The sequence below is a fragment of the Budorcas taxicolor genome, chromosome 22 (assembly GCF_023091745.1).
Source record: "Budorcas taxicolor isolate Tak-1 chromosome 22, Takin1.1, whole genome shotgun sequence".
Classification (NCBI taxonomy): domain Eukaryota; kingdom Metazoa; phylum Chordata; class Mammalia; order Artiodactyla; family Bovidae; genus Budorcas; species Budorcas taxicolor.
Window position 1 is genome coordinate 45,906,770 of NC_068931.1, and position 17,266 is coordinate 45,924,035.

Below are 17,266 nucleotides of genomic sequence, written 5' to 3' on the forward strand. Positions count from 1 at the left end.
TTCTGCCTTGAAGTACAGGTGGCCCCTCAAGTTCTCAAGACCTGAGACCCACAGTGATTTATAAAGTTATCCCACTCTACCAGTTACCTGTAGCCTTCCATCCTTTCGTCCCCCTTTTCTTCCTTCCCTCTTTCTCCTTCACTGAACTATTTATTGGACACCTACTACTTTATTTTTCTGGGCTCCAAAATCACTGCAGATGGTGATTGAAGTCATGAAATTAAAAGACACTTACTCCTTGGAAGGAAAGTTATGACCAACCTAGACAGCATATTAAAAACCAGAGACATTGCTTTGCCAACAAAGTTCCGTCTAGTCAAGGCTATGGTTTTTCCAGTGGTCATGTATGGATGTGAGAGTTGGACTATAGCGAAGGCTGAGTGCCGAAGAATTGATGCTTTTGAACTGTGGTGTTGGAGAAGACTCTTGAGAATCCCTTGGACTGCAGGGAGATCCAACCAGTCCATCCTAAAGGAGATCAGTCCTGGGTGTTCATTGGAAGGACTGATGCTGAAGCTAAAACTCCAATACTTTAGCCACCTGATGCAAAGAGCTGACTCATTTGAAAAGACCCTGATGCTGGGAAAGACTGGTGGCAGGAGGAGAAGGGGACGACAGAGGATGAGATAGTTGGATGGCATCACCGACTAGATGGACAGGGGTTTGAGTGGACTCCGAGAGTTGGTGCTGTGGTTCATGGGGTCGCAAAGAGTTGGACACGACTGAGCAACTGAACTGAACTGAACTACGTGCCAGGCTGTGTGCTAGGAGCTAGGAGATACAGCAGTATAAGGAAAACTACTGGGTCCCATGAGAACATGTGACAGCAAACCATCAAAGAAGGCTGGTCCAACAGGTGACAATTAAGACAAAGACTGAGGAAAGAACAGGAGTCATCCAGGTAAAGAGCTAGTGAGAAGCCTTCCAGGCAAATGGACCAGCATTTGCAGAGACTCTGAGGTAAAAAGTGCTAAATGGAGGCCAGTGTGGGGCCCAGAAATGAGGAGCAGGAGAAGCACAGGACAGGCTAATGCACAGTGGAGTCAGTGATGCAGAGCTTGAGCGCCATGCTAAAGATGTGGCTTTCCATCTGTAGCCCCTGGAGGGATTTAAGCAGGAAACATGAGTGGACTTAAATGTTAATGTGACTAATTTGACTGCTGTGGGGCACAGCTTGGTGGAGAAATCTGAGAAGAAGTGGGAGTAAGCAACTGGCAGTTATTTGGAGAAGTGGCAAGAGGTGATGGTAACTAAGTGGTGATATTGGGCATCAAGGTGTATTTTAGAGATAGTTTTGGATTGGAGAGTGGGGGAGAAGGGAGTGTGGAGTTTGACTCCTGAGTTGTCTAAAGAAGAAACTTGGAAGGGAGACAGGAATTTTCCTGGGATGGGCCCTTTGGAGAGAGGAAGACAGGACTCAGGAAGGAACATTATGAGTTGTCTCAGTGTATTAAGTCTAAGCTTCTGTGAAGTAAAGAATTAAATCTGCAAATCTAGTTCTCAAAGCTAGGCTGCAAATGTTAGACTTGGGGGCCATAGGTATGTAGATGGGAGATAAAGCCACAGCAGCAGGGACCAATGAGGAAAACTTTCGATCCTACTGAGATACAACTCCATGCAGACCCAAAACCACCTCCCAAAGAAACAATAAATTCAAGTAAGACATAACTGAGCTGGAGGAGACCAAAAAAAGAATGGCAGAAGCAAGAAGGAAAGAAGTATAACTACCATTACACAGCCAGACTAAAGTGGAAACTGAAGACATTGTGAAGAGGTTGCTCCAACACCAAGCACTGGCATAAGCCCTGGCCCAGTGATGAAAGGAAAAGTGTCTCACATGGAGGAATCAGTGCACACAGCCTCCAGTGGGTCACACAAGAGCCACTTACTGCTCCTGGGGAGGGGAAGGAAATAGAAGCTGGAAAGGGCATTGAGGGCAGAGGGGAGAGAAGGGCACTGCAGGCCAACAGACAGCAATATAGGCTGCATAGCAACTAAGGAAATGAACTTCTCCTGGAGCCCTTCTCAGCTGGAAACCCAGGTCTACATGTACATATCAAGGGGAAAATTCATGTGCAACTAATCACTGCAATAAAACAGCAGGCAGAACAGTACCATCGGCAATATGAAAGACAGAGAAAAAATATTTTAGTGACCAGGAAAAAAGAGATATATTCTTACTGAGTGGTCAGGGAGCTCTGCACAGCAGAAATGGGCTTTCTTCTGGACTTGAAAGAATGGGTGAATTTTGAACAATACAGGTCATGTTGATGGAGGAATGGCTCCAGGCCCCTCTGGTAGCACAAGTGACTGGAACACTAGGTCCCTTGTTTCAGAATAGACCTCAGAATAGACCTCCTGCGGCCCCCATCTAGCATGAGCCAAGCTCCTGGGGCTCCATCCTGACTCACTTGTTCTTTCCCTTCCCTTTTACCAGCTGCATGACAGATGAGCAGCCAAAGCCTGAAAGAGATGTCTGATGTTCACACTCACAGCAGCCCTCTCCTGGCAGAGCCTCTGTCCAGTAGACACAGACTCTACGAATTGGAGTTTCCCAGCCCAAGCTGCTCGCCCAACTCCCAGGATGCACACCCAGCCCTGCCTCTTCTAGAAATGCCCGAAGAAAAGGTGAGGAATGTCCCTCCCAGGATGTTTCCCAAGTCAGGGTGGGAGGAAGGGTGGAGCATGTGTGACCTAATGCCTATAACTGTCAGACTGGGGGAGAGTCTGCCCACCCCCCAGTACAGCTCACATCCACAATCAATCCCTCCTGACCTTAGATGGGAAATGTGACTCTGTGTGTGACATGATGTTAAGGACAAGTAGAGAATGCATACTTGATACACACTTAGAAGTCTTCCAACCAGTCCCCCAAATCTTTCTCCTTGTATCCGCTCCATGAATTGCCCTATTGTCTTCATAAGGAAGCCCTCTTTCAAAGCAGGCCTGTAGTATTCCTTGGGCCCAGCATCATCAAAGCAGCATGACTAGCTACCAACTCAGTGGCCAAGGACCCAAGACTGTCACGCTTATTAATTAGATGTAATTCAGGTACCATAAAATTCACCTCTTTAAAGTATATAATACACTGGTTTTTCACATATTTACAAGGTTGTGCACACATCACTATTATCTAATTCCAGAATATTTTTATCACCTCAAAAAGAAAGTCCATACTCCTTAACAGTCAGCCCTCCTTTCATCTTCCCCACCTCCGAGCCCCTGGAAAAACGACCAGTCTACTTTCTGGATTTATAGATTTGCCCATTCTACATATTTCCTGTAAATGGAATCATATAATATATGCCTTTTGTGATTGGTTCCTTTCATTTGGCATAACATTTTGGGTTCTTTTAGTAATCATTCCCTTTTATGGCCAATAACATTTCATTGTATTTTCAGTTGTTGTTCAGTCATAAAGTCATGTCCAGCTGTTTGCAACCCCATGGACTGTGACATGCCAGTTTCCTCTGTCCTTCACTAACTCCAGGAGTTTGCTCAAATTCATGAGCACTGAGTCAATGATGCTACCTAACCATCTCATCTGCTACCACCCCTTTCTCCTTTTGCCTTCAATCTTTCCCAGAATCTGGGTCTTCTCCAAAGAGTCAGTTCTTCACATCAGATGAACTGACTCATCTCAAAGTACTGGAGCTTCACCTTCAGCATCAGTCTTTGCCATGAATATTCATGGTTGGTTTCCTTTGGGATTGACTGGTTTGATTTCCTTGCAGTCCAAAGGACTCTCAAGAGTCTTCTCAACCACCACATTTCAAAAGCATCAGTTCTTCAGCTCTCAGTCTTCTTTGTGGTCCAGCTCTCACATCCTTACATGACTACAGGAAAAACCATAGCTTTGACTGTACACATCTTGGCCAGCAAAGTGATGTCTCTGCTTTTTAATATGCTGTCTAGGTTTGTCATAGCTTTCCTTCCAAGGAACAAGCATCTTTTAATTTCATGGCTGCAGTCACCATCTGCAGTGATTTTAGAGCCCAAGAAAATGAAATCGGTCACTGTTTCCACTTTTTCACCTTCTATTTGCCATGAAGTGATGGGACCAGATGCCATGATCTTCGTTTTTTTAATGTCATTTAAATCCAGCTTTTTCACTCTCTTTTTTCACTCTCATCAAGAGGTCCTTTAGTTCTTCTTCATTTTCTGCCATTAGAGTAGTAGCATCTGCATATCTGAGGTTGTTGATAGTTCTCCTGGCAATCTCAATTCCAGTTTTTGATTCATCCAGCCTAGCATTTTACATGATCTAATCTGCATACAAGTTAAATAATCAGGGTGACAGCATGCAGCCATGTCATACTCCTTTCCCAGTTTTGAGCCAGTCAGTTGTCCATGTCTGATTCTAACTGTTGCTTCCTGTTTCCCAGGAGACAGGTAAGGTGGTCTGGCACTCTGATCACTTTAAGAACTTTCCACAGTTTGTTGTGATCCACACCGTCAAAGGCTTTTGTGTAGTCAACAAAGCACAAGTAGATGTTTTTTTGGAACTCCATTGCTTTCTCCATGATCCACCGAATGTTGGCAATTTGATACCTGGTTCCTCTGCCTTTTCTAAATACAGCTTATACATCTGGAAATTCTCAGTTCACATACTGCTGAAGCCTAGTTTGAAGGATTTTGAGCATAACCATGCTAGCGTGTGAAATGAGCACAATTTACAGTAATTTGAGCATTCTTTGGCTTTGCCCTTCATTGGGATTGGAATGAAAACTGACCTTTTCCAGTCCTGTAGCCCACCACTGAGTTTTCCAAATCTGCGGGCACACTGAGTGCAGGAGTTTCACAGCATTATCTTTTAGCATTTAAAAAGCTCAGATGGAATTCTGTCACCTCCACTAGCCTTGTTCTTAGTAATGCTTCCTAAGGCCCACTTGACTTCATACTCCAGGTTGTCTGGCTCCAGGTGAGTGACCATGCCATTGTGGTTATCCAGGTCATTAAGACCTTTTTTGTGTAGTTCTTCTGTGCATTTCTCTGCCTGTTCTCAGTCTCTGCTGCTTCTGTCCTTACCAAATAGGTCCTTACCATTTTTCTCCTTTATGGTGCCCATCCTTCCATGAAATATTTCCTTGATATCTCCAATTTTCTTGAAGAAATCTCTAGTCTTTCCCATTCTATTGTTTTCCTCTATTTTTTTGCATTGTTCCTTTAAGAAGCCTTCCTTACCTCTCCTTGCTACTCTCTGGAATTCTGCATTCAGTTGGGTGTATCTTTCCCTATTTCCCTTGCCTTTCACTTCTCTTCTTTCCTCAGCTATTTGTAAAGCCTCCTCAGTTAATCACTTTGCCTTCTTGAATTTCTTTTTCTTTGTACGGTTTTGGTCACTGCCTCTTGTACAATGTTATGAATCTCTGTCCATAGTTTTTCAGGCATTCTGTCTACCAAATCTAGTCCCTTGAATCTATTTGTCATCTCCACCGATTTAAGTCATATCTGAATGGCCTAGTGGTTTTCCCTACTGCCTTCAATTTAAGCCTGAATTTTGCAATAATGAGCTCATGATCTGAGTCACAGTCAGCCACAGGTCTTGTTTTTGCTGACTCTGTAGAGCTTCCCTGTCTTTGGCTACAAAGGACATAATCAACCTGATTTTTATGTTGACCATCTGATGATCTCCACGTGTAAAGTCGTCTCTTGGATTGTTGGAAAAGTGTATTTGCTATGGCCAGCGTGTTCTCTTGACAAGGCTCTGTTAGCCTTTGCCCTGCTTCATTTTGTACTCTAAGGCCAAACTTGCCTGTTTTTCTGGGTATCTCTTGACTTCCTACTTTTGCATTCCAACCCCTAGTGATGAAAAGGGGTTGATGAATCCTTTTGGTGATGAAAACCTTCTTTTGGTTTAGTTCTAGAAGATATTGTAAGTCTTCATAGAACCAGTCAAATTCAGCTTCTTTGGCATCAGTGGTTGGGGCATAGACTTGGATTACCGTGATGTTGGATGGTTTGCCTTGGAAATGGACTTGAGGTCATTCTTTCATTTTAAAGTTGTACCTATTTTGGGCTCTTTTGTTCATGATGAAGGCTACTCCATTTCTTCTAAGGGATTCTTGCCCACAATAGTCGATATAGTGGGCATCTGAACTAAATTCACCCATTCCCATTCTTTAATTCGCTGATTCCTAAGATGTCAATGTTCACTCTTGCCATCTTTTGCTTGACCATGTCCAATGTATCTTAATTCATAGACTTAATGTTCTAGGTTTTTACAGCATCAGCCTTCACTGTCACCACCAGACACATCCACAACTAAGTGTTGTTTCTACTTTGGCCCAACCACTTCATTCTTCTGGAGTTATTAGTAATTGCCCTCCACTCCTCCCCAGTAGCATATTGAACACCTTCCAACTTGAGGGGCTCATCTTCTGGTATCATATCTTTTTGCCTTTTCATACTGTTTATGGGGTTCTCAAGGCTAGAGTACCTAGAAGTGATATTTCTGGGTCACATGGTAAGTCTACATTCAACATTTTAAGAAACTGACAAATTGTTTTCCAAAGTGGCTGCATTAGTGTTTATTCTCACCAGCAATGTACACATTGTGCCATTCCACCTCCTCAACAAACTGTGTTGTCTTTTTTATTATAGTCTAGGTAAATGTGATGGAGAAGGCAATGTCACCCACTCCAGTACTCTTGCCTGGAAAATCCCATGGACGGAGGAGCCTGGTGGGCTGCAGTCCATGGGGTCGCGAAGAGTCGGACATAACTGAGCGACTTCACTTTCACTTTTCACTTTTCCTGCATTGGAGAAGGAAATGGCAACCCACTCCAGTGGTCTTGCCTAGAGAATCCCAGGAACGGCGGAGCCTGGTGGGCTGCTGTCTATGGGGTCACACAGAGTCGGACATGACTGAAGCAACTTAGCAGCAGCAGCAAGTAAATGTGAAGGGACAGCTCACTGTGATTTAAATTAGCATTTCCCGAATGGCAAATGGGGCTTCCCTGGTGGCTCAGTTGGTAAAGACTCTGCCTGCAATGTAGGAGACTGCTTGCAATGGAGGAGACATGAGTTCAATCACTGGGTCGAGAAGATCCCCTGGAGAAGAAAATGGCAACCCACTCCAGTATTCTTGCCTGGGAAATCCCATAGAGAAGCCTGGTGGGCCTCTGTCCATGGGGTCACCAAGAGTAGGACTTAGCGACTAAACCACCACCAATGGCAGATGATTCTGGGACATCTTTTCATGTACTTACTGGCCACTTATATATCTCCTTTGGAAAAATGTTTTTTCAAGTACTTTGCTCATTTTTAAATTATGTTACTTGTCCTTTTATGGTGGAGTTGTAGTCATTCTTCTTATATTCTAGATATTAGACCCTTTCCAGATATATAATTAACAAGTTATTTCTCCCACTGTGTAGGTTGTCCTTTCACTTTCTTGATAATGTCCTTAGAAGCACAGAGTTTTTAATTCTGATTAAGTCCAATTTATCTATTTTTTTCTTTGATTGCTTATCCTTTGATGTCATATCCAAGAAACCATTTTCTTATCCAAGGTCAAAAGATGTACACCAATGTTTTAATTGAATGCTTTTAAAGTTTTCACACTTACATATAAATCTTTTATCCATTTTAAGTTACTTTCTGTATATGATTTTAAGTAGGGATACAATTTCAGTCTTTTAACTAGTGAGTATCCACTTGTCCCAGCACCATCGTTAAAAAGATTATCCTTCCTCCACTGAATTGTCTTGATATTCCTATCAACAATCAATTGACCATAAATACATGGGTTTGTTTCTGGGCTCTAATTTCTATAGGTCCGATTTATATGTTTATTCTTAAGGTAATACCGCACCACCTTAAGCAATGGAGATTCATAGTAAGTTTTGAAATCAGGAAATATGAGTTTTCCAACTTTGTTCTTCTTTTTCAAGATTGTTTTATCTAATCTGAGATCCTTGAATTTATATTTTAGGATCCAAACTTCAATCTCCACAAATAAATAAATAAATAAAAAGGCAACTGACATTTTGATAGGGATTGTATCAAAACTATAGACCAATTTGGAGAATATTGTATCTTAACAAAATTAAGTCATCCAGTCAGTGAGCATAAGCTATCTTTCTTTTTATTTAAGTCTTTAACTTCTTTCAGTGATGTTTTGTAAGTTTGAGTGCACAGTTTTACACCTCTTTTGTTACATTCAATCCAAACTATTTCATTTTTTTTCATGCTACATGGATAGAATTGTCTTCTTAATTTTATTTTTAAATAAAAATAAAATCTGTTTTTGTATGTATACTGATTATCTTTCCTGAAAACTTGCTGAATTAATTCATTATCTCTAACAGTTTTGGGCTTTTTTTTGCAGATTTCTTAAGGTTTTCTGTACAAAAGGATGTCTTCAAATAGAGATAGTTTAAATTTGTTCTTTCCAATTTGGTTCCCTTCGTCTTTTTTGTTTGTTTGTTTGTTGCCTAACTACTCTGGCTAAAATTTCTAGTACAATATGGAATAGCAGTGACAAGAATACACATCTTTGTCTTGTTACTGATCTTAGAGCGAAAGCATCCAGTTTCACTATGAAGTGTGATATTAGCTCTGAATTTTTTAATTATTAGGTCGAGGAACTTCCTTTGTATTCCTAGTTAGTTGATTGCTTTTATCAGAAAGGTTGTTGAATTTTTCAAATAGTTTTTCTGTGTCTGTTGAAATAACCATGTGAGTATTTTTCTTTATGAAACAATCTATTGATAGTTTTTATAGGTTGAAACAGTCTCAAATTCTTAGAACTCTCTTTGGTCATAATCTTTTTTATATCTACTGGATTTGTTTTGCTGGTATTTGTTAAGGATTTTTGCATCTATATTCATAAAGCGTATTGATCTATATTTTCTTTCTTGTCATGTCTTTGTCTGGCTTTGATATCAGGATAGTACTAGCCTCATAGATTATCTTAAGAAGTATTCCGTTCTCTTCTGCTTTTTGGAAGGTACTAGAATTAATTCCTTAAGCCTTTTGTGCAATTCACAGATGAAGCCACAATTTCTTTGTAGGAAATTTTAGGTTGGTTTGACTTTTACATATTTTACAAATATCCTTCTGTGTTTGGTTTTCTTTTTTCTTTTCTTCATTTTTAGCTTTAATCCTTTCCCAGTGGATCTTTAATCCTTTCCCAGTGGATCTTTCTCACTCCACTGTGGCCAGAAAACATATTGTGTATGATTTCAATCCTTCTACTAATGTTTTTAACCATAAACATGTTTTACTTCTTTGATGGCCCAGCATGGTCTATGGGCTTCCCAAGTGTTGTTGTTCAGTTGCCCAGTCGTGTCCGACTCTTTGTGAACCCATGGACTGCAGCACACCAGGCTTCCCTGTCCTTCACCAATACCCGGAGCTTGCTCAAACTCGTGTCCATTGAGTCAGTGATGCCATCCAACCATACCATCCTCTGTCATCCCCTTCTCCTCCTGCCTTTAATCTTTCCCAGCATCAGTGTCTTTTTAAGTCAGCTCTTCACATCAGGTGGCCAAAGTATTGGAGCTTCAGCTTCAGCATCAGACCCTCCTAGTGGCACCATGGTAAAGAACCCGCCTGCCAATGCAAGAGATGCGGTTCGATTCCTGCATTCCCTGGAGAACGAAATGGCAACCATTCTTGCCTGGGAAATCCCATGAACAGAGGAGCCTGGTGGGCTACAGTCTCTGGGGTCACAAAGAGTCAGTCACAACCAATCACATATGCACACACATCACCTATATTGGAGAAGGTTCCATGTGCACCAGAAATGGTATATTCTGCTGCTGTTGGGTGAAGTGTTCTACCGATGTCTATTCGGTCTAGTTTATTAGAGTTGTTCAAGTCTTCTATTTCCTTGATCTTCTATCTAGATAGTCAATCATTTTTTCAAATGCAGCATGGAAGGCTTCAGTTATTATTATTGAATCAATTTTTCCTCACATCAATTGTAAAAACTACTGCTTCATAAATTTGGGGGCTTTGTTGTTAAGCATGTAGTGTTTATAATTATTATATTTTCTTGGTAGATTGATCATTTTATTATTAAACTTTTCTTTCTTACTCTCTAGTAACAATTTTTGTTTTGGCAAAAGGTCTATTTTGCTAATATAAGTATAGACACTCCAGCTTTTGTTTTTTTTAGTAACTGTTTGCACAATATATATTTTTCCATCCTTACAATCAATTTATATTTTTGAATATAAAGTATGTCTCTTTTAGAGAAGATATAGTTGTATAACTTTTTAAATTCTCTTCTGCAAATTTCTGTCTTTGAAGTGTGTAATCCATTTACAGTTAATGTAGTTACTGGTAAATTAGGATTTATGCCTGCCATTTCACTATTTGCTTTCTATGTATGATATATCTTTTCTGTTTATGTATTATTTCACTACCACCATCTTTTATCTTAAACAGGTATTTTCTAGTGTATCGTTTTAATTCTGTCCTTGTTATGTATATGTTTTAGTTTTTTGTCTGAGTAGTTGTTCTGGATATTATAATTAAATGTCAATATATAAAAATATAGTTTGGATTAAATTCAACTTAATTACAATATTACACAAAGCTATGTTACTATGTAACTCTATCCCTACCTCCTTTGTGCTGTTATTGTCCTACAAATGACATCTTTATATATTGTATGCCCATCGACAATAGAGCTGATTGTGGCTCAGAACATGAGTTTTTTGTTGAAAAATTCAGACATATTGAAGAAAGTAGGAAAAACCACTAGGCCGTTCAGATATGACTTCAATCAATGGAGGTGATAAATAGATTAGAGGAATTAGATTTGGTAGACAGAGTGCCTGAAGGACTATGGACAGAGGTTCATAACATGGTATGGGAGGCAGTGACCAAAACCATCCAAAGAAAAAGGAATGCAAGAAGGCAAAGTGTTTATCTGAGGAGGCTTTACAAATAGGAAAGAAGAGAAGTGCTGCTGCTGCTGCTAAGTCACTTCAGTTGTGTCCGACTCTGGGCGACCCCATAGACGGTGGCCCACCAGGCTCCCCCGCCCCTGGGATTCTCCAGGCAAGAACACTGGAGTGGGTTGCCATTTCCTTCTCCAATGAAGAAAAGTGCAAGGCAAGGGAGATAGGGAAAGATAGATCCAACTGAATGCAGAATTCCAGCAAATAGCAAGGCCTATGCCCAAGCCTTTTAAAGCCCCCTTTGGACATCCTAGTTTTTCCTTTTAAGTTTTTGATTAGCTTCTTGTTTTCCTCAATTGTTATCCACCACCTCAGGCACATTTTTTCCCAGTGTTCTCACTGCCTTAATGGAGGAGAGACTTTGAGGGGGCCTCAGTTCGCAGGGACGAGGTTAGAGAAATCTGTAGACCATTAAAGTACAATAGAAACATAATGTGAGCCACACATATAAGTTTAAATTTATATTACTATGTTTTAAAAGTAAAAAGAAAAGAAATAGATAAAATTATTTTATTGTTATAGATGTATAGCTGATTTACAATGTATTAGTTTCAGGTGTACAGCAAAGTGATTCAGTTACGTGTGTGTGTGTGTGTGTGTGTGTGTGTGTGTTCTTTTTCTGATTCTTTTCCCTAATAAGTTATTGCAATATTTTGTAAAATATTGAGTATGGTTCCCTGTGCTATATAATGGGTCCTTGTTGCTTATCTATTTTATATATGGTAGTGTGTATATGTTAATCCCAAACTAATAATCCCTCCCTCCGCTTTCCCCTTTGGTAACCATGTTTGTTTTCTAGGTCTGTGTGTCTGTTTCTATTTTGCATGTAAGTTTCTTTGTACTGTTTTTTTTAGATTCCACATATGAGAGATATCATATGATATTTGTGTTTCTCTGACTGGCTTACTTCATTTAGTATGATAATCTTTGGGTCCACATGTTGCTGAAAATGGCATGATTTCATGAGTAAGAGTCCATTGTATAAATATACCACATTTTCTTTATCAATCCATTTGTCCAACTGATGGACTCTTACATTGTTCCTATAGTCTGGCTATTGTAAATAGTGCTGCAGTGAACATTGGGATGCATGTATCTTTTCAAATTGTGTTTTCCCCCATATGTATGCCTAGGAGTTGGAATGCTGGATCATATGGTAGCCCTGTCTTTAGCTTTTCTACATAGTGACTGTACCAATTTACATTCCCACCAAGAGTGTGGGAGGGTACCTTTTTCTTTACACCTTTTCCAGCATTTATTGTTCATAGACTTTTTGATGATGGACATTCTGACTGGTGTGAGGTGATACCTCACTGTAGTCTTGATTTGCATTTCTCTAATAATTGGTGATGCTGAGCATCTTTTATGTGCCTTTTATCCATCTGTATGCCTTCTGTGGAAAAATGTCTGTTTAGATCTTCTGCCCATTTTTTCATTGGATTGTTTGTTTTTGTGATGTTGAACTGTGGCTAATCTAAATTGAAATGTGCTCTAAAATATATTTATCTCTAAAATAAGCAAACAGTTCATACAGGTGAAATTAGTTGAGTAATATGTTTTATTTAACTTAATATGTATGAATATATTATTATTTTAATATATAATCAATAAAAAGCATCATTGAGGTCTTTCATACATTCTTTTTTCATACTAAGGCTTCAAAACCCACTTAAGCACATCTCAGTTCAGATTAGCCACATTTTAAGTGCCAAGAGCCACATGTCCTACTGGCTACTATATTGGAAGACATAGTTTTAGAGCAAGGAGTCCTGACCCAAGGGTTCATAAATGGATGGAACTTAGATGGAGAAAAGAATTTATCTTTATTTTCACTAACCTCCAAGGAACTTTAGCATTTACTTCAATGATAAATACAAGCAATAAACAACAGCCACGTTAGTAGTACCTGGGATTTTTGTCGTTGCCACAGATTGGGTTCTCCCAGGAAGCTGACTCCGAGATGGAGATATGGATCTAAGACGCTTACTGGGGTCTGTCCTTGGGTCAATACTTGTAGAGAAGTGAAAGCAGCAGGACTGGGCCGAAGCTGGGCTGTGATGTAGTCAAGAGCAAAGGTTGTGGGTGATCCTGCCGTGAGTGCTGGAGCTGGAATGGCCCTATGCAGTTGTCCTGAGTTGACATCCCACATATTCACTCATCTCTACCTTGGGATTATAATCGGTATTGGTATTGGATCTACTGCCCCTATATGTACATCGAGTTTTTAAAATATTGTGATAACCGCATTTCAATATAATTGGTTTTCATTGCAATCTCATTTTATGCATTTACAAACATTCTAGAAAGAAGTCCACAGGCTTGCCAAACTACCAAAAAGGATCCACGGACACACAAAGTTAAGAACCCTGCTATGAGGAATGTGTAGTGGTCCTGGGAGGAGCAGGCCTGCATGAAGCACTCTAGACAGCATTGCACAATGGACATGTACCTCATAATCCCCTATCTTTATCAAAAAAAAAAAAAATCTGACAATCTTCCCTAGCCCCAAACACCCCTGATCTTAAAAAGCTCTGTTATTTAATGTTTTATCATGGTTCTTCCTGAAAGGATCTCCGGTCGTCCAACGAAGAAAGCCACATTGTGAAGATTGAAAAACCCAATGAAAAGGATACAAGAAGAGAAAGTGGGGCAGCTCCTCAGGGCTCTGCAGGCCAAGGGGGCATCGGTCTCTTCCAAGCAGTGGGCTACCTCACAGGCGAGATGGAGGAGTATAGGAGCTGGCTGGAAGGTAGGCAGATGTCCAGGGACGAAGAAGCCAGGCCAGGCCAGGGAGCCGGTGCTCCCCCTGGCTTGGACTGGGGAAGCTGCTCCTTCACTTACCCATGGCAGGTCCCAGCCCCAAGCTGGCTCCAGTGAGCATAATGTATCCTACCATCTGAATTTCCATGATTTCAGAATTCAGTACATTTCACTGATTTTAGCTCTTGGCCAGTGCTTCACTCCTACCTGGAATAGATATAGGGCAACCATAGTGGCAACATGTAAGCCATTTTCTAGCAAACTAAATGGTCATTCCTTCACTTATTCCACAGTCATTTTTTCTGTGCCAAGAAAATATTGGCCTCACCCTCCCCAGTGTTCCAGGTTCTTTCCTTATAACATCATTCATCTGCCAGTTTCCTTAACTAATGTTGCCACAAATACCCCCCACCCTCCTCTCCCTCACCTGCCGCCCACTTGCACAGGTTGTCCTGGAAACCAAGCCAGGGAATGAGACAGAACATATGTCAGTCTTCAGTGTCAATGCATAACTCAATGCTAATTTCACAGCTGGGCTAAAGTCGTTTCTTTCCCAGCTTTTTTTTTTCCCTCCAGACCAGCTTCTTTCCTGCTCAGATACCAGCCCTCAACTGAGCCATAGAGTTCTACACAAAAAGAGTTTCCTTCCCTCCCCACCTCTTCCTTTGGACCAATAAATTTCCCTTGGAATGATCCTTGGGCTTCCTTGCCAACCAAGCTGATGGCTGGAACAGCATTAAATTGGTCTCAGCGTGGCACTCAGTCTGTACGACAGAACTGACAGCCACCGTGGACTGACTGCCAGGCCACTCAGAGGCTCAGGCTGGGCACCCGGAGGAATGAGAGATGTCCCCACTAGTGCGGCCCTGTCTGCTTTGGTTGCCACGCCAACCAGCGGCCCGGCAGGGAAGCACAGGCTCAACCCTGCTGATGACTCTGCCTATCTCTTTCAGATAAACCCCTGGCCTTCCAGTTCACAGACTGGGTTCTGAGGGGGGCCGCTCAGGTGATGTTTGCCAACAACCCTCTCAGCGGGTTCGTCATCTTCATAGGGCTCCTGATCCAGAATCCCTGGTGGACAATTACGGGAGGTCTGGGGACTGTGGTGTCAACTTTAACTGCCCTCATCTTGAGCCAGGACAGGTGAGTTCCTCTCTGTGAGGGTCTTGGTCTCTCGGAGTAGAAAGGTGGAGAAGCAATTACTTGAGTGACCAGCCAACTGTACCCTAGTATCAGCCAACCAGTTTCCTGAGAATCACCTTTGAACATGTCACTGGAGTTCTTCACACAGTGTGCTCACAGCAAGTGACAGCACCAGGCTCCATTTGACTGTAGAGCCTACTGGAAACATTCCCTCAAAGGCAGGTGTAGCTGTTCTTCCTTCATGGAGCCTACAATGCAGTTGAGAGAGATACAACTAACACACAAGAAATGTCTCTGAATAACACTAGGCAGTATACATACTGGGGAGTTCAGAGCGGGCAGACATCTCTACGTGTTGGGAAGGTTAGAGAGGGCAGCCTTGAACTAGTAGTGCTGATGTGGGAGAGTGGAAGGCCAGCAGGCAAGAGCGTAGCGCCAGGGTGGTTTAGAGAAGGGAACAAACAGCAGCCAGAAAGCACAGTGGCAGGTGGGGGGAGCAGCCAGCTCTGCACCAGGGGCCACAAATTCCAGTAACAATAGGTAGCATTTTATTGAACTGACCTTTGCCATAAGTTATGGTTCCCAAACTTTCCTGATGGCCAGAATCACCTGGAGTGATTGCTAAGAAATGTAGTTTCTCACTTCCCCCCAATTCTTCCTCCTTCCCAGAGATGTTCCCTTTCAGCAGATCTGGATATGGGGGTGGTGTTTTAAATAAGATTCTCCTGGGTGCTTCTGATGACCAGAGAGGTTTAGGAATGCCTATGACCTCAATTTTTTTTTTTTTTAAATTTGGGGTCACATATCATGAATGGTCAGCAGCTTTAAAAAAATTTTTTTAATTAAAATAACAGCATCAAATAAAACAGATTAGAGTGATCAATACATAGTAAAGGTAAAGGATTATTTTGTGAAAGTTTTGTTTCAATCATGTTGTGTGTGTGTGAGAGAGAGAGAGAAACTGGGTCATACTATGAAATACATTCCTTCCTTACTGGGGAGCACTGTCAGAAAGATTGAAAAATACCTTTTAGCCTTGTTACCTGTGGTTCTTCCTGTGGCTTCACAAAGCAGATAGTGAAGGTAAAAGCGTTCACATTTTGCAAGTGAGAGAAAGGAGGCCGGGAGTTGCTGACGCACGGTGCCGTGGCCAATGAGCAGCAGGGCTCAGATTTAGACACGTGGCTGCTCCCGCTGGCACATGGACAGAGTGGACAGCAGAGCCAGAGGCCCCTGGTGACCCCAGAGCCTGGGGAACGATCCAAGCTGCTTGTGTTGTAACCAGTGCCACACTCCTCCAGCCACCCAACATTCCAGCTCCACCAAGACACACGCCAGCTCTAAGCTCGAAGGCCATTCCAGGTCAGATGGATGAGAGGCTGAATTCTTCGGGGTGAAGTTCTGGCGAGTGACAGGAGAAATGCACTCCAGCCAGGATCTGTGTCTTGGCGTCTAGCACTGGGCTCCCTATTCCTTGCTGCCACTTACCTAAAGCCTCCCAGCAGCTGACACATAACTGGCCTCTGGCAGGATCAGCTCTTGTCCTTTCTGTTCCCTCGTTGTTTGCCAAAAATCCCCTGAGGTGAATTCCGTCTAGCCAACCTACAGGTCATCTTCAAGAAGCCCAGGTTCCTTCCTGATCTGACAGTTTGATTCTCCCCCTTCCCTGCTGACCATAATCCACTGGAAAACTTGCCAAGTCATTCAAAGAGTTGCTCCATGGATTTTTTTTGCTCCCAATTTTACAAGGGAAACACACACCTTGCCTGCCTAATCTTCCCAATTGTCCTGATTAAGAATCTAAGACAAGAGTGCCTTAGATTAAAAACCCAATCCCTCAGCCGGATTCCAAAGCCTTCTCTGACAGGCCTCACCCAACCTATTACCCAACATCACACTCTTCCCAGCTGAGAACTTTTGCTTCTGCCTATCTAATCCTGTTGTTGTCGTTCAGTCACTAAACTCATTTCCGACTCTCTGTGACCCCACGGACTGCAGCCCACCAGGGGTCTCTGTCCTTCACTGTCTCCCAGAGTTTGCTCAAATTCATGTCCATTGAGCTGGTGATGCTGTCTAACCATCATCCTCTGTCGCCCCCTTCTCCTTTTGCCCTCAGTCTTTCCCAGCATCAGGGTCTTTTCCAATGAGTCAGCTCTTCGAATCAGATGGCCAAAGCATTGGATCTTCAGATTCAACACCAGTCCTTCCAGTGAGTATTCAGGGTTGATCTCTTTTAGGATTGACTGGTTTGATCTGTTCACCGTCCAAGGGTCTTTGGTGCTTTGTCTTCTTTACAGCTATACCTGATGTACATGTACATCTCACATCTGTATATGACTACTGGAAACACCACAGTTTTGACTATATGGACCTTTGTAGCAAGCTGATTTCTCTGCTCTTTAATAGGTTTGTCATATCTTTCCTTCTAGCAAGCAAGCTTCTTTTCA

General features: G+C 42.0%; 1 protein-coding gene across 1 annotated transcript in view; it reads left to right on the forward strand.

Moving 5' to 3' along the window:
- Positions 1-2,448: 2,448 nt before the first annotated feature.
- The window catches only part of SLC14A2 (solute carrier family 14 member 2), a 65,630-nt gene continuing 50,812 nt past the window's right edge, over positions 2,449-17,266 (forward strand). Inside the window, exons 1-3 of the mRNA XM_052660365.1 lie at positions 2,449-2,628; positions 13,485-13,665; positions 14,630-14,819. Coding sequence (XP_052516325.1) covers positions 2,449-2,628; positions 13,485-13,665; positions 14,630-14,819 — 551 coding nt within the window. The remainder of the gene's footprint in view (positions 2,629-13,484; positions 13,666-14,629; positions 14,820-17,266) is intronic.